Source organism: Aspergillus campestris (assembly GCF_002847485.1).
Source record: "Aspergillus campestris IBT 28561 chromosome Unknown P168scaffold_2, whole genome shotgun sequence".
Taxonomy (NCBI): domain Eukaryota; kingdom Fungi; phylum Ascomycota; class Eurotiomycetes; order Eurotiales; family Aspergillaceae; genus Aspergillus; species Aspergillus campestris.
Genome location: NW_020194337.1, coordinates 1888592 through 1905109, shown reverse-complemented (window position 1 = coordinate 1905109; position 16518 = coordinate 1888592). Strand labels below are relative to the sequence as shown.

General features: G+C 54.0%; 7 protein-coding genes across 7 annotated transcripts; 3 read left to right on the top strand and 4 right to left on the bottom strand.

The window, feature by feature from the left end:
- Positions 1–86: 86 nt before the first annotated feature.
- Positions 87–585, top strand: P168DRAFT_316056 (proteasome regulatory particle lid subunit SEM1; the record flags this gene model as incomplete). Its single annotated transcript, XM_024839956.1, has 3 exons — positions 87–201; positions 304–415; positions 552–585. 3 exons carry the CDS (start codon positions 87–89, stop codon positions 583–585), a joined length of 261 nt encoding a protein of 86 aa, XP_024696156.1.
- A 487-nt stretch (positions 586–1072) lies between these two features.
- pgkA (phosphoglycerate kinase pgkA) lies at positions 1073–2770 on the bottom strand. The gene is made up of 4 exons (XM_024834865.1): positions 2661–2770; positions 2174–2594; positions 1352–2111; positions 1073–1187 (listed from the first exon to the last, which is right to left on the bottom strand). The coding sequence occupies exons 1-4, from the start codon at positions 2724–2726 to the stop codon at positions 1169–1171; spliced, it is 1266 nt and encodes a 421-aa protein (XP_024696155.1). The 5' UTR covers positions 2727–2770; the 3' UTR covers positions 1073–1168.
- Positions 2771–3027: 257 nt separating this feature from the next.
- P168DRAFT_338597 (Mpv17/PMP22 family protein) lies at positions 3028–4654 on the bottom strand (the record flags this gene model as incomplete). The annotated part of the gene is made up of 6 exons (XM_024841765.1): positions 3028–3580; positions 3641–3807; positions 3867–4206; positions 4278–4303; positions 4364–4454; positions 4589–4654. The coding sequence occupies 6 exons, from the start codon at positions 4652–4654 to the stop codon at positions 3509–3511; spliced, it is 762 nt and encodes a 253-aa protein (XP_024696154.1). The 3' UTR covers positions 3028–3508.
- Positions 4655–5460: 806 nt separating this feature from the next.
- Positions 5461–7564, bottom strand: P168DRAFT_248698 (TRAPP trafficking subunit Trs65 domain-containing protein). The gene is made up of 4 exons (XM_024834133.1): positions 7312–7564; positions 6979–7251; positions 5789–6917; positions 5461–5728 (listed from the first exon to the last, which is right to left on the bottom strand). Exons 1-4 carry the CDS (start codon positions 7484–7486, stop codon positions 5539–5541), a joined length of 1767 nt encoding a protein of 588 aa, XP_024696153.1. The 5' UTR covers positions 7487–7564; the 3' UTR covers positions 5461–5538.
- Positions 7565–7762: 198 nt separating this feature from the next.
- On the top strand, positions 7763–10402 carry P168DRAFT_324948 (snoRNA-splicing protein PRP40). The gene is made up of 4 exons (XM_024840925.1): positions 7763–7929; positions 7979–8133; positions 8189–9248; positions 9304–10402. The coding sequence occupies exons 1-4, from the start codon at positions 7789–7791 to the stop codon at positions 10333–10335; spliced, it is 2388 nt and encodes a 795-aa protein (XP_024696152.1). The 5' UTR covers positions 7763–7788; the 3' UTR covers positions 10336–10402.
- A 765-nt stretch (positions 10403–11167) lies between these two features.
- Positions 11168–13372, top strand: P168DRAFT_302460 (dimethylaniline monooxygenase; the record flags this gene model as incomplete). Its single annotated transcript, XM_024838659.1, has 4 exons — positions 11168–11203; positions 11252–12962; positions 13116–13156; positions 13275–13372. The coding sequence occupies exons 2-4, from the start codon at positions 11554–11556 to the stop codon at positions 13370–13372; spliced, it is 1548 nt and encodes a 515-aa protein (XP_024696151.1). The 5' UTR covers positions 11168–11203; positions 11252–11553.
- Positions 13373–13972: 600 nt separating this feature from the next.
- On the bottom strand, positions 13973–15378 carry P168DRAFT_97915 (putative ATP-binding cassette sub-family E member 1). Its single transcript, XM_024842255.1, has 3 exons — positions 15275–15378; positions 14141–15212; positions 13973–14084 (listed from the first exon to the last, which is right to left on the bottom strand). The coding sequence occupies exons 2-3, from the start codon at positions 15206–15208 to the stop codon at positions 14061–14063; spliced, it is 1092 nt and encodes a 363-aa protein (XP_024696150.1). The 5' UTR covers positions 15209–15212; positions 15275–15378; the 3' UTR covers positions 13973–14060.
- Positions 15379–16518: the final 1140 nt, after the last annotated feature.

Here is a 16518-nt window from a genome sequence, read left to right as displayed (position 1 = left end):
ACTTCTATATCCACTCTTACTCGGACCTACCTTCTCGCTTTCTATATTTCCCGCCACGACTGCGACACACACACCACACCTCCACCATGTCGAACACAAGTCAGCCCCAAACCAAGGCCGAACCGACACAGCAGCCCCAGCAAGAACAGAAGCCCCCGGTGCTGGAAGAAGACGACGAGTTCGAAGATTTCCCCGTCGAAGGTGAGCCTTTCATCACCAGGAGGGGTTTTAGATTTAAACACACCGACGCGGTGAACGAATGACTGGACGGATTGCGCTGACCAACGGTCTTATTTACTGCAGACTGGCCCCAGGAGGAATCCGAGCAGGCAGGCGCCAACGGGACAGAAAACCACCTGTGGGAGGAGAGCTGGGACGATGACGATGCGGCTGAGGATTTCTCAAAGCAGTTGAAGTGCGTTTTTCCCTTCCCTTTCCTTTCCTTTCATTTCCTTGGTTGCGGGGCGACCTTCGTCTCTTTGTTATCACTACCATTGCCATTTCAAACCCACCCATATGTCAGGATTGACTAACACATATTCTACCAACAGAGAGGAACTGAAAAAGGTCGAAGCATCCCATTAGTCGGCAATCAGACTGGCGTGTGTTTCGGGTCCACGAGATGAAATGATGATTGGTTATTATTACGGGAATACAATCGAAGAATCAGTTTAATTCCATCCATCCATCCATCCATCCATCAAGCAAGCAAGCAAACGAGCAAGAAACTTCCTACCTATACCACGATGAGACGCAAGGATATTGATCCGGTTCGAGATGATGTTGTCTAAAGCTCAGTCGGAGGACACAACACAAAGGAAAAGAAAAGAAAGCAGGCCGAAAGTACCACGATAGAAAACAATGGCAACGTGATTGTAGAGGGGTAGAGGGGTTGGATGTTGTGTCGAAAAAAGGAAAGGGCATTTTCTTTACATGCATCTAAAAAGCGATGCAATCTCACAGATGAGGATGTTTGGGGTCGGTCGGTGATCCCATGCTGCTTCACGCAGAGATTACTTTTTATTTTATATTATCCTACGAGCGAGTATCTTATTTTGATAGACTGAGTTGTCCAGTCTCTTCAAGGAATCAAGTCAATTGCCCTCATTAGTGTGAACCATACTCATTAGACGATAGTGTTCAGGCGAGAAACCCAAGCGTACTGCTCTCACAGCTTAGGACCCGTGTCTATCATTGTTCTATCATTAGAATGCGGTTTTGAACTTCTTTTTTGCTTGCTTATATTTCATGCTCATTGTACATTACATCATAGATTAAGAAAAGAAAAGAAAAGAAAAGACATCATTTTCCGCCCGAAGACACACCCCAATTTTCTCCACACATTTACTTACTGGACAGAGCGGAAACACCGGGGAGGTCCTTGCCCTCCAGGAGCTCAAGCGAGGCACCACCACCGGTGGAGACGTGGCTGAGCTTGTCCTCGGCGCCGTACTTGGCCGCGACGGTGGCGGTGTCACCACCGCCGATGATGACGATGGCGCCGTCCTGGGCGGCCTTGACGACAGCGTCGAGGGTGTTCTTGGTGCCGCTGGCGAAGGGCTCCAGCTCGAAGACACCGCAGGGGCCGTTCCACAGGATGGTCTTGGACTCGGCGATGGTCTGCTTGTAGAGCTCGACGCTCTTCTCGCCGACGTCGAGGCCCATGTAGCCGTCGGGGATGCCCTCGGCGTCGGTGGCCTTGCCGGTGTTGGCATCGGCGGCGAACTTGTCGGCGGTGATGTAGTCGACGGGGAGGACCAGCTTGACGTTGTGCTTCTTGGCCTTCTCGACGACGTCGCCGACGATCTTGGCGCCGGCCTCGTCGAAGAGGCTGTTGCCGATCTTGACGCCCTCCAGGGCCTTCTTGAAGGTGAAGGCCATGGCGCCCGTGATGATCAGGCTGTTGACCTTGGGCAGCAGGTTGTCGATCAGCTGGATCTTGTCGGAGACCTTGGCGCCGCCGAGGATGGCCAGGAAGGGGCGCGCGGGGTTCTCCAGGGCCTTGGCGAAGTAGTCGAGCTCCTTCTTCACCAGGAAGCCGGAAGCCTTCTGCGGCACCTCGACGCCGACCATGGAGCTGTGGGCGCGGTGGGCAGTGCCGAACGCGTCGTCTGGAAGACGTTAGTGTGCTGGTTTTCTTCCAAGAACGATAATAGAAAGGGGGGAGACATACTGATATAGACATCACCCAGAGCAGTAAGTCCCTTGCGGAACTCAGCAACCTGCTCCTTGTCGACCTTGACCTTCTTGCCCTCGGCATCCTTGTAGCTTCCCTCCTCCTCGGGGTGGAAGCGCAGGTTCTCCAGGAGGACGAGCTGGCCACCAGAGGCCTTGTTGACGATCTCCTCGACCTGCTTGCCAACGCAGTCCTCGGAGAAGATGACGTTGCGGCCGAGCAGCTTCTCCAGCTCGGCAGCCACGGGCTTCAGGCTGTACTTGTCGTTCTTCTTGCCATCCGGACGGCCCAGGTGGGACATGAGGACGACGGCCTTGGCGCCATTCTCGACGGCGTACTTGATGGTGGGGAGGGCACCGACGATACGCTGGTTGTTGGTGATCTCCTTCTTGTCGTTGAGGGGGACGTTGAAGTCGACCTGTTCAATGGATTGATATCAGTACTCTCCTCCATAGCTCCGTTCACCCTTGGAAGGAGCACATACCCGGATGAGGACACGCTTGTCCTTGAGGTCGACGTCAGTGATAGCGAGCTTGTTGGAGAGAGACATTATGACGGTTCTGATTGAAAGCGGGGTTGATTAGCAAGAGCTGGGTTGTTAGACGACACAGTAAACTGAAGCTCAATTACCTTGGAGAATTGACTTGGATGTTTACAAGAAGAAGAATTGAAAAAGGAGAGGAACACCACACTTAATACGGTCACGGTGAGCGGCGGGGTAGCTGAGGGAGCACTTGTTTTGCCCGCATGGTGGGGCGTCCGGTGAGATTCGCTGACGCATCGGGCTGTTGCGGGACTGATGTCAATGTCCGCGATCGATGACGGAAGGCCCCGGGGCCTGCCTGAGAATTCTCGATAGCCTCGGATCGAATGCAGGCGATCGGCGATTTATTTTCTTTGTATTGACCCCGGACATAGGGGGTTATTCACTTCCTTGAGTCCCTGCCGCTCCGAATCTCCTGTGGACCGTTGCTCGTAGAGACCCACGTTGGTTTTCGTGGACGAAAGAGAGCTCCGTCCGTTTCAGTAGACTCTGTATAGTTCACCAGCTCGTGTATTTGCAATTAAACAGCTTCCGACACCTGCACCTAGAATACGGATTTTTATCATAACACAGCATTCAACGCCCCCTGTCCCTCCGAAAGATTATCAAAGAGCGTATAAATCTTATACACAAGCGAGAGTAACACCAACAACAACCCGAACCCATATGACGCCGATACAAAGCACCAAAGCACACCAGAAGAAATGGGAGAAAGACGCTAACCTGAACTACCACCGGAAAGACAACCAAAAACGAATGTGATAGGGACACAAGCGCTGAGGGGTGGTTTATTCCTCCTCGGCGGAGTTGGTCAAAGACAGATATGCAGTCCACGCGATACCGATGGTCGACACGAACGGCTGTACCGGAAGTCGGTTAGCTGCAAAGCCCTTGTACTCTTCCACGAGACAATCACTTACAATCTGGAACTGGATGGGAACGACCCGGAAATTCAGAATCTGCACGGCAGGCCAGAGAACGAAATTGGCTTTGAGGGTAGGCAGGTAGACATCCTGAAACTTGCGAGTCAAGGCCCTGCGCCCACCACCCTCAGCCACCGTCATGAAGGTGAAGAAGCACCCCAGACCTAGAAAGCATGTTAAACACCAATCATATATCCAGGAGATAAGACACCAAAGCTCGTACCGAAGGGAGCGAAGATCAACTGGTCGCAAGCCACCCGCTTCAATGCCGAAAGACTCGGGTTGACCTTGGTGAGGGGGAACGCCCGGGACAAGAAGCCAAACCACTGGAATTGGAGAGGCGCCATGAAGAAACCATACGACATGAACCGGGTCAGCCGCTCAAAATCGAACGGGGGGTGCGTCGTATGGCCCAACTCCCCAAACGCCGGCGGGTTGTGTTTCTTGTCAAGGTCGCGGAACTCGATCGAAACGAGATCATCATCGTCGGCATGTCTGCGTCCGGGACGAGCTCTGTAGGCTGTGATCAGTTGCGCAACGGTATCTGCGACCCCGCCCAAGATCTGAAAAGGGTATCATCCAGTCAGTCAATTTAGTTCACAAATGATATCTTTGCTTTCGCGTGCGAACATACCGCATTGGTGACCATGGTGGTCAACACTGTACAGAAGAGAGGTTAGCCGATGCGTCCGCATAGTATTGGGAGTCAGGCATCCTCACCCGGCTTTTCGGCATAGTAGGAGTTGAACTTGGCGGCCAGCCGTGTGGTCGCTACCATCTCGATGAAGAAGATAATGCAATGAAGTAAAGGCTGTCAATCAAAATCACAAAGGGGGAACAAATTAGTACCAATCTCAAAGCAAAAGAAAAAAGCAAAAAACCCCATTCATATCACAAAGAGAGAGGACTCCGAAGCGCCCGGGGGGAAGGAGAAGGGTCACATACGAAACGACCGTAGATGTACCGCCTGTTCAGACCGTCCAAAATTCTTCGACGCGTTGTGAAGAACATGCTGAATGCCCCTTGGAATAAAAAAAAAAACAATATATATCCGGATTTATTGCAGCGAGATAGGGCCGAGAGGCAAAAGAACCTGGAAATATGTGCCCTTGGCGGTCTGGAATGACGCAAAAGAGGATCGCTGGGGGGAAAGTAACAGGTAGGCAAATCGGCACCAGACCCACGCCCCCTACTAAGGGATCTTGTAAGGATATTTGGAACAGTGTGGAACGTCAGATCTGTCCAGATTTCCTTCCCACAAGGTTTGGGGAAATGCAACAGACCGGCTCGAACGACCGGGAATGACAGGAGTACTTGTTGCAGAGGCGAAGGGGAAATAAAGAGGAATAGGGAGAAAGAAGGAGAAGAGGATGATTATGGATTAGAATCCAGGTTGTCCGTCCAGATGAAAGACTGAAAAGGTAACCAATAAGTCATAGAAACAAGGATGGCCTACTGCGTACAGTATGAACCAAGTCGGACTAGTCTACCAAACAGCAAGGAGGGCGTCATCGCGGCTGTGCCGATCCTGATGGGGGAGAAGGGGGAGAATCCACTGTCACCGCCCACCTTACTGGCCAGTGACACTCCATGACCATCTCTCCGCACTTGAATTGTCAACGACTCTAGGTTACAGATTTGATGATTGTAACGATTATGATGGGTAGTACATTTTCACGTGAAATACAGTAAGCTGTTTCAAATAATATAGAATTTAGTTTGGATTTATTTACACGAGCAAAGGTGCGCATATATGTTGGTGTGCACGGAGTACGGAGTATATATAAATCTATATATAGAGTAATATTATAGGTATGGATTATTCTAGCCCCACCGCGACTCTGACATCTATGCATTTACATCGTAGACGGAACGTACATTGAATCGTTCCCTGCTTATGATACATCCGGCGTGGGCGTGGGGACCCCCTTCCGATCATAGACAAGAATGTCTGGGAGGTCTTTGATATCGGTCGGCTCGTTCGTATTGGCGTCGATTAGGCGCACAGCCTCCAGGTGGAGAGCGCCCACCGCCAGCGGAAGCAGTTTTAATTCGGTCGCAAAGCAGGTGCCCGGTAAGAGGGGGCTGAAAAATTGGACAAGTTAGATCGTAGCGGAGGGGTGGAAGGATGCGGCGAAAACTTACCCGACACGCAGATCGGTGCTCAAAGAGACAAGGTCGGCTTCCTGGCCGGTCACCGTCTTCTGCATCGCATGGACGATATTGTCATCGGTGACCGCTTCGGCGACCTGGTGCTCTTTCCGGCCCGAAAGCGACGCGGACGACGGTCGCGCACTATGTCCCCTCGAGTCCGCCCGCTTCTTTCGCGGAATGGCGAAAATGGCGAATTTACGAGGCGCGGGGGAACGATTGACGATGAATACGTCCCAGGAGAATGCCTTGCCCACTTCAACACTGGTAGGCCCGGAGAACGAGATGCTCACGCCTTGGTCGACTGTAGAATAGGCTCGCTCCCGAATAGACCCCCTGCTGGGCGGAGGGGCTCCTCCGAGGGGGGTGGTCTGGATGGGAGGCACCATCGAGAGACTCGAGGGACGGTGGATCCGCTGCAACGCTTGACTCGGGCCACCAAAGTTGGGATTGAGAGCCATGGAAAAGTCCACATTGGTCCTCCACTGCATGAGGATCCGCGGGCAGCTGTCCTCGGAGAGCTTGATAACGGCCTCCAGAGAGATGTCCAGAAAGCACGCCATGGCCGTTGCCGTCGGGTTTGGATCCGGGCCGTATTCCGGTGTCAATTTGTACATCAGAGTGATATTGTCGCGCGGGCGGCACTGTATCGGCGGAACGAGTCCGGGCGCATTCGACATGAGCTCGACTGTCCCATCCGACATGTGCAGATCGGCCTTGTCGAAGACAACGTCGCAGTTCAAATATGGCGTTACCTCCAGGTCCAGGCTTGCGATGGTCGCGGGCTGCCCCGAAAAGGAGTTTAACCGAACATAGCGTATCCTCGCACTCGCCGCAGGGACTACCCGTATGGGATGGCCGGACTCTTGTTGGACATTGTAGATGGGGTTCTCGCTGTATTGGGCCGGCACGACTCGCAACAGTCTCGACGCAGGCAAGAAAGGATCCTTTCGCTTGAGCGACTTATCTCCCGACAGGGGTTGCAAGATGTTTGTAGACGCTGGAATCATGGGTGGGAGGTAGTCATCGTCAACCAAATCTTCTGGTCGACTCTCGGAGGGGTTCAGGCTGGCAGAGGCGATAAACAAAAGGGAGGGCTGTTGAATGCGTATCCGCGGGCGCCCTATGAAAGAACAGTATCAGTAAACAGTCAGAGTAAGCGGAAAAGACGCTGGGAGAAGTACTGATAAACGTCTCAATATTCCAGATCGCGTAGACATGATTTCCACTCCCAGCCTCTCCCTCAAACTCGTTCACGACAACCAGTGGCTCTTCCTGCGGATTAACAAACCCCGAGAAAATCAAATCCCTCGTCGGTGTTGGATTCTCCGCGACCGTCTCAGCTGGGTCGATTGCGAAGCCATCGAGCTTGATCTCCAGGTTCTGGAGGTGGTGTTTCAAGCTGTTTTGCGAACAGTTGGAGAGTCGCAGGACGATGCTGACGGTACAGAATTCATCTAGATTAAACTATCCATGAGTAAGAGTAGGTCCGACCCGGACAAAAGATCCTCACATACCAAAGAACAAAAGCGACCGTTGGGGTATGGATGCGAGTACGGAGGTCAGGTCATCTGCGCCTCCTTCTAATGCCGACGTCAACGCCGCCTCTAGATCTATATTCGAAGCATGCGGGACAACAGTATCCAAGACAGCATGCCTTAGAAATTCTCCTGGAACTTCGAGGCCTGGCATCACGATGAGACCAGTCGCATGTCCCTACCGGTATGATAGGTCGTCAACGGGCGATTTTTCAAAACCAAAGAAACAAAAGAACTTGAATCAAAAAGGGGGGGTTAGGATTGGGTTGTGATTTAAGGGTTGATCCACCAGCTTGCGGAGGTGATCGCGGTTTGTCGGGGGGTGCCTGGTGCAAACAGAGCAAACACCCTTGGCGCGAGGACTCGTCCAGCTGCGGCAGCTTCTTTTTCTTTCGGGCGGAGAGTGTCTTTCATCCACTCCAGCATCCATCGCTGATTCCCACGGAACTTGCAGTTATGAATCCGATGAGTGGGCCAGCAGGGGCGCCTGCTATCTGGCAGGAAGCCCGCAATAGTGATGGGCGGGTTTACTATTACAATGTCCAAACCAAGGCGACGCAGTGGACGAAACCCGTTGAATTGATGACACCTGTTGAGGTTGGTCTTTCTCCAACCTGGTGTGGATTGTGCTAACTTATCTTCACAGAGGGCGTTGTCGAATCAGCCATGGAAAGAGTACACGGCCGAAGGTGGGCGGAAATACTGGTATCACACGGAATCGAAGCAAAGCACCTGGGAAATGCCCGAAGTTTACAAGACTGCTTTGGCGCAGATTCCAGCTCCCCAAGCGCCAGCTGCTGCGTAAGTATTATGCATCCCAATGGACAGGGGCTCAACTAACCGAGGTGTCATCTAGGGCCCCAACGTTTGTCGCCGGTGGTGTAAGCTCGTTTTCGTCCTTCCCTCCGCAACGTGAACGTGAACGCGAAGACTACGACCGAGGTTCCGGCGATCGGCGTGGCTATGGCTCGATGGACACGAACGGGATGTCGACTGCTCCGATGCTGGGCACGGCGCAATCGGAGCCGGAGTATGGGTCATTCGAGGAGGCGGAAAGCGCATTCATGAAGATGCTCAAACGCCACAACGTGCAGCCCGAGTGGACCTGGGAGCAGACCATGCGCGAAACGATCAAAGACCCCCAGTATCGCGCGTTGAAGGACCCCAGAGATCGCAAGATAGCCTTTGAGAAGTATGCGGTCGAGGTTCGCATGCAGGAAAAGGACCGGGCGAAAGAACGCTTCGCTAAGCTCAGGGCAGATTTCAATACCATGCTGAGACGGCATCCTGAGATCAAGCATTACAGCCGCTGGAAGACCATCCGCCCGATCATCGAAGGCGAGACGACGTTCCGGGCTACCAACGACGATCATGAGAGGCGGCAGCTGTTCGAAGAATACATCCTGGAACTCAAGAAGGAGCACGCGGAGCAGGAATCCGCCAAGCGCAAGGCGGCAGTGGAAGAGCTGACCACTATCCTGGGCTCGCTCAACCTCGAGCCTTACACGCGCTGGTCTGAGGCGCATGCAATCATCCAGTCCAATGACAGGGTGCAGGGGGATGATCTGTTCAAGGCTCTCACCAAGTGTGATATCTTGACTGCGTTTGAGAACCACATCAAGTCCCTGGAACGGACGTTCAACGAGGCCCGCCAGCAGCAGAAGACGGCCAAGGCAAGAAAGGAGCGTCATGCTCGTGAGCAATTCATCGAACTGTTGAAAGAGCTCCGGTCCCAGGGCAAGATCAAGGCTGGATGCAAGTGGATGAACATCTACCCTATCATCCATGAAGACTCCCGATATATCGGTATCCTCGGCAACTCTGGATCATCTCCCATGGACCTCTTCTGGGACATGGTCGAGGAGGAGGAACGGTCACTGCGTGGGCCTCGGAATGACGTCTTGGATGTTCTCGATGTGAGTAAACGGATTGATTCTACTGTTCTTGGACTTTACTGATCATATTTCCCAGGACAAACGCTACGAGGTCACTCCCAAGACCACCTTTGAGGAGTTCCACGAGATCGTTGCTGCAGACCGCCGCACAGCGAACATTGACCCCGAGATCCTCCATCTTCTGTTCCAGCGCATTCAAGAGAAGGCGGCTCGGAGAAGCGAGGAGGAAAAGCATGCCGCCGACCGGCACCAGCGACGCGCGATTGACGCCCTGCGTTCCCGGATCAAGAGGCTGGACCCGCCTGTCCGGTCTTCAGACACCTGGGAGACGGTGCGGCCCCGGGTCGAAAAATACGAGGAATACAAAGCCCTCGAAACCGACGAACTCCGGCAGACGGCCTTTGACAAGGTCCTCCGCCGTCTCCGGGAGAAGGACGAAGATGCCGATCGCGAGCGCGAGCGCGAGCCGCGTGACCGAGACCGCGGCAGCCGTCGGGACTACGATCGGGGCGACCGCGACCATCGCTCGCATCGCGGCGAACGACGGGGGCCACCGAGCCGCGTCAGCCGTACTCCGGAACCGGACGCGTACGAGGCAGACCGCCGCAAGGCCCAGGCGGATCGCGAACGATCCTACCGCAAAGTCAGCAATGCTCTGTCCCCAGTGCAAGAGAGGCGGGAGGATCGTGATCGCGATCGGGAACGCCACCGGGAGCGGGACCGTGAGCGCGAGCGCGACCGCGACTGGGATCGGGAGCGGAGCACCCGCTCTCTCAGCCACTACGACCGCGACCGCCGGGACCGGGAAGACGAGCGGGAGCGACTGTATCGCGCGCGCGCTGACCCGCGCGGCAGTCGGGACGAGCTCGACTACGGAGGCGACTCGCGCAGCACCGTCAGCAACGACCGGCGACGCCGGCGTGATAGTGACGCGGAGAGCGTGGCCAGCCGCTCCGCGAAACGCTATCGTCGTGACAGCCGCGAGCGCGAGCGCAGTCCGCGTCGGGAGCGGGAACGACGAGAGCGCACGCCGGCTGTTGACCAGGCACGGAAGGAAGAAAAGGCGGTGCATTCTGGTAGTGAGGAGGGGGAGATCGAGGAAGAATAGGTTGTAGTAGAGGGGGTTGTATTTCCTAGTTATCTACCTAGTAAAATGAAGGCATTTGATGTACACCGTCCTTGTATACTAAGCTATAGTGTATTGGCCTGGTTTGTCCAGTCGTTCTCTGTGGTTGAAATTCGAGGCACCGCTGCCAACTCCCGATTCTGATCATATATATCAAACTACCCCAAGAAACATATCCCACCCGCAATTCGAAGCCATACCGATTCCAACCAACCCTTTACTAGTCCATTCCCAGCGCATACCGACTTGACTGAATAGGATCGGTCCACAACCCTATCGACTGGTCCATCACTACCTTGGTCACACAGGATCAAGCCTTATGACATCGACCTTACTTTACGACCTTGACCGCATCATACTAGGGTTCGGAGAGAATAAAAGGGTCGTACGACAGGAATGTTGCAAAGGGTACTAGGCCCTTGCGTTTTCTTTGTGATTTCGATATAGTAAGGGCGTCAAGTGGCTGGTTTGAATACTGGCAGGGAAGGTAAGGTAGTATCAAAGGGGGGGGGGGGGGGGGAGCCCTGGTTATTGGTGTGGATGTGCCCTTACACACTGGATAGCCCTAACAGGATGTACATACTTACATATTTCTGCGTTCTAGTCCTGATCGTACTGCCACATCCACTCTCGTGTCCAGACTAACACCCACAGGATGGATCACAAAATCCCAGCCTGCTACGTCAAACGTCTGATGTTGAGGGCGTGGCCCTGCCATGATTATATGTATTTAGAAGTGTGAAAGGAGGGATAGTTCAAAAATATATATATTCTACGTTTGATCATATATTTATCTACTTTTTGTTGGATAAACTTTCTATAGATATATTTTGGCTATGGAGGTCATCTGGTGAGTGATATATCATGTAGTCTGGACATGAGGACTAAATAAGAAAAGGTCTGTTATATCAGGTAACTATTCCGATAACATCCTGGGATAGTTCGAGAAATGGACGAGCCAGGTTGTGGAATGCTGGAATGTGGAGACACCAAGATCTATACTGTCGATCAACCGCTTCTATCAACAGTGAATCCACCTCTATCAACAACAAATACACCTCTATCCATACACCACAGCAGTCAATTCACTGGAAAGGCATTGCCTAAGATTCCACATCGCACTAATGAGAATAGCATGATGGCGACATATCTTCCAACCCCTCAGTCCGTCTTCCCCTCACCCATCCAACAACACCCATCATGCCCCGTTACCGCACCGTCGCCGTGATTGGGACCGGTCCCTCGGGCATCTCAGCCCTCCGTGCCCTGCACGACGAGCAGGCCTTCGACACCATCCGCGCCTTTGACCGACGCGATGGACCCGGGGGAATGTGGAATTACGATCCCATCCCGCAGCCCTTCCCAGGGCCGGATCCTCCATCCTCGACTCCGCGTCCATCTCCGCCGGCCACTCTACCCGGGTATACCCCTCCGGCGCCTGAAGACGTCACCGTCCGTACGGCGCTCTACCCCTACCTGGACAGCAACGTCGGGGCGGACATCATGTCCTTCACTCACACGCCGCTCCCCAACGTCAACTCAGAGACATCAATCCAGCGATACGGCCCGGACAACCCCACTCGCCCGTGCACGGCGATCACCGCGTATCTCAAATCCCTAGCCCAGGAGTTCGTCGACACCCCGTCCCTCATCTCCTTCAACACGACCGTCGAAAGCGTCGACAAGAACCCCGACACAGGGAAATGGACGCTGACGCTGCGCCGCCCGGACCCAGCCAGCCAGCGCGACTACTGGTGGCAGGAGTCGTTCGACGCCGTCGTCGTCGCATCAGGCCACTACCACATTCCGTCCGTGCCAGCCATCCCCGGCCTCGACAGCGTCGCGCCCTCTACCCTCGAACATGTCAAGTCCTTCCGTAGCCCCGACCCCTACCGCGACCAGAAAGTGATCGTCGTCGGAGGGAACTACTCCGCCGCAGACCTCGTCATCGACCTCCACGACATCGTCCAGCACCCACTATACGTCTCCCGCCGCGGTAACACTGACATCTTCCCAGGCGTCTGGCACCTCCCAGGCGTAATCATCACTCCGCCCATCGCACGGGTCGAGCCCTCCTCCCCATCATCAAACTCGATAAACGTAACTTTCACAGACAACACAACCCTAGAAAACATCACCAAAATCATCTTCGCAACAGGCTACACCCTCTCCTACCCCTTCCTGCACCCAAACCCCGTAACCTCCCACAACCACCTCACAGGCTTCTACCAACACATCTTCCAAATAGGCGACCCCTCCCTAGCAATCATAGGCCAAGTACGGGGGTCCCTCCCGCTGCGCGTCTACGAGTACCAAGCAGTAGCAGTAGCGCGCTACTTCGCCAACCGGAACGCGGTATCTCTCCCGTCCGAGGAGGAGCAGCGCGCGTGGGAGAAGGAGAGATTGCGGAGGACGGGTGCGTCTGTGCTGTTCCATGAGCTTGGGGATGGCGTGGGGGCTTATTATGAGTTTTGTCGTGCGTTGGCGGGGCGGCCTGCGGTGGGGACTAAAGGGTATGAGTTACCTCGTTTTGGGGATGATTGGGTGAGGGTTGGGTTGGGGGTGTTGAGGGCGAAGAATGAGTTTTGGGGGGTGGTTGCGAGGGGTGGGTGAGTTTTTGTATATAGGTATGTTGGGTGTATGATTGAATGCTAGATGGCGTGCAGTTTGTTGATCTGCGGTGTTGCGATCTATGCGTGGAAGGAAGGAGATGTTGGCTTTTCGTTCTGGATGTTGCATAGTAGATGCGTGTAACTTGTTAGAGTGGGGATGGATGTCCTTACATCGGACCTAGCTGGGGATGGTATGTGAGCGTGTCGACAGGGGATAGAGTTCATGACATTGACTTCTTGCTTTGTGTGACGGGAACGAATACTCCATTGGTGTATGCTGAGAACAACGCACGGAGTACGATGTTCAAGAGGGACCACGAAATTCGAGGCAAGCTGTCCAAAGTTACGAATACCTTGTGCTATCCAGTCCTGCCAATGGGGCAGACAGTCCCTCGTCGGGTCTATAGATCGGTAAGATCACTGTGCCCAACGGGCCCGCTTAAAATAATCAGTCAACATTGGAGTAGATTGCAGTGATCTAGACAGGAAACTCAAACTAGACAGAACATGAGATAGAGATAGCAGCAAAATTTTCGAAAAAAAATAAACCACCATGCTGATTTGTCCCACTCCGTCATCGCTGACCGACATGATCGTCCACGGCCCCTCTATATCAGAAAGATTATCAGAACTTTTCCCAATTCAACCTTGGTATGATGACGCCGAAACCGTAGCCCATATATAAACCCATGCAACGAGATCCGGATCCGAGATCCGGATATCACGAAGACATCTGAAGAACAAAATACAAAATAACTCGACGGCGAGATGCGGGCTGTGCGTGCGAAGGGCGGTGGGGACGGTGACGACGTGGGGTTGAAGTAAAAGCTATGACTGGCATAAGGGGGCCTCGGCCGATTGTCCGGGCCAGAGTCGTTGTCATCCCCGTCGTCATCATCCTCCGACGCACCCTCCTCATCACCTACTAGGCCCCCGTCGTGGTGACGGCAGTGCCTTCCCGAAGACTTGGTAACGCCGAACAACGCCACGGAACGAGGGTTCCTCCGTCTCTCGCGACGCGGGATATGTCGCCAGTCGGAGTCGCGCTCACCACGCCAGTGATGATCGCGGTCATGCTTGTGAGGGACGCCCAATTCAACTCTCCTCCTCCAGGAAGTACTGCGGGGGCGAGAATTAGCACAGTCGGTGATTAGGGGGATTCTCGGTGTACTTACGTAGTTCCCGTTGAGCTTCTGTTCCTGGTCCATTTGACTCTGGTACTTGTTGATACGCGGGCGGTAGCTGTTGGGGTCACGGCGGAAAGTGACGTCCAGGTTCTTCAGGAACCGGTTGCAGCCAGTGACCAGAGACTCGGGAGTGTTCGCGCGGGCATCGAAGGAGGGCTTGCCATCGAACACGATGACGCGATCCGCCAGGTAGGTAGCCATGATGAAATCGTGTTCGACGATGAAAGCAGTCTTCTTGGCGTGCATGATGAATCGCTTGATGACACGCGCGGCCACGATACGCTGCTCGGAGTCGAGATAAGCGCTAGGCTCGTCGATCAGGTAGATGTCGGCCGGGATACCCAGAGCCAAGACGATGGCCACACGCTGCAATTCACCACCGGACAGGTTCTGGACCTCCTGGTCGATGAAATCGTCGATCTTTAGCGGCTTGTACACATCCGTCTGGAACTGCGGCGAGAGGAAAGCGGCCTTGATGCGCTTGAAGAACAGCTGACGGACCGTGCCCTGGAACTTGGGGGTGATCTTCTGGGGCTTCATGCTGATGTGCATGCGAGGCACGCTAACATCGCCGTCGGGCTTTTCAGCACCCGCAAGCATCCTACAGAAGGTCGTCTTGCCGGTTCCGTTCTCACCCATCATGACGACGATCTCCGAGTCCGTGAATTTACCCGATTCAACCTTCAAGTGGAAGCCGCCAAGGGTCTTCTCCATGGTGGGGTAGTAGAAAGCGCGGCCCCTATCGACAACATAGTCATCGCCAGTCTCCGCGAGACGGAAAGTCAGGGACTCGTCGCGGAACCGAAGGTTCTCCGTCGGGATGTGGCCATCCAGGAAGATGTTGATACCCTCACGGACAGAGGACGGCAAGGTCACGACACCGTAAACGGCAGGCTTGCCATAGAGCACGCAAACGAAATCGGACAAGTAGTCCAACACGGACAAATCGTGCTCGACGACGATGACATAGTCGTCGGGGCGCAGGAGTTCACGGATCGTGCGGGCAGCAGCCAAACGTTGCTTCACATCGAGGTAAGAGGACGGCTCGTCAAACATGTAGCTGTAGTCTATGAGTATCCGCTGAAATGCCCCGTGAGGACGAAGAAAAGGGTGGTTGCTTACACATCGGCCTGCTGGACACAGACCAGTCCAATGGCGAATCTCTGCAACTCTCCACCCGAGAGGTTCTCAATGTCACGGCCCTCGACCTGGCGAAGCTCTGCGCATATATTAGCACGACAGTAAGAAAGGAGGGTCCGGTTGACCTACCAAGAACGTCCAGGATGTGATCCAAGTTGTCCATCTGCGCACGAGCTTTGATAAGCGCTCCCACTTGCCGAACTGGGCCCTTCACTGCCCTCGGGATCTGGTCGACATATTGGGGCTTCACGACCGCCTTCAAGTTATCCTCCAGGATCTTGGTGAAATAGTCTAACCCAATTAGCGATCACGACACGCTTAATTTTGCAATTCCGCGGGGAAATACATACTCTGCAGCTCGGAGCCACGGAAGTACTTGAGGATTTCCTCCCAGTCCGGCGGGTTGTCATAGCGTCCCAAGTTGGGCTTGAGCTTGCCGCTCAGGACCTTCAACGCCGTACTCTTTCCGATACCGTTTGTTCCGACGAGACCAAGGACCTGTCCGGGGCGGGGCATAGGAAGACGGTGAAGCTTGAAGCTGTTGGCGGAGTAACGGTGGGTGACCTCGCTTTCCAGGTTGGTGGGCAAGTTGATGATATGGATCGCACCAAACGGACATTTCTTAGGACAGATACCGCAACCGATACAGAGGCGCTCGGAGATGAAGGCGATTTTCGATTCGGGGGAGACTTCGATACACAGCTTACCCGTGCGGACGACGGGGCACGACTTCTTACACTCCTGACGACATTTCTGCAGGGATGATATTAACAGACGTTTCCACGCGAAACCGAAGAGACAGAATTCCATACCTTGGGTTTGCACTATGGGACCAAAGAAAATCCTTGTGAGCAAATGAAGTGAAGGTCGATCGCGAACCGCGACCTGTAAGCGGGGTACACAAAACTCACCTTGTCACTGTTGACAATGGCAATACTGTGAAAATATTAGTCAAGGACCGATCCTGGGGGTCAATTTAAGGGACTCCATCAGACATACCGAGTGAGCTTATCAGACATGGTGCCGGTGTATTAAGATGAATCCACGCGCGGAAGAACAAGTAGACTTCAATGTTATACAAGAACGACGGAAGCACTCTTTGATGAGACCTCAACCGGATCAAATAGACGACACCACGGCAGTTGTAAAACTGGCGAAAAAGAAAATGAGTTCAGCCCCGAGTCTGCGCAGAGAGGTTGCCACCGGGTGAGGAGCAAGAAGCGATG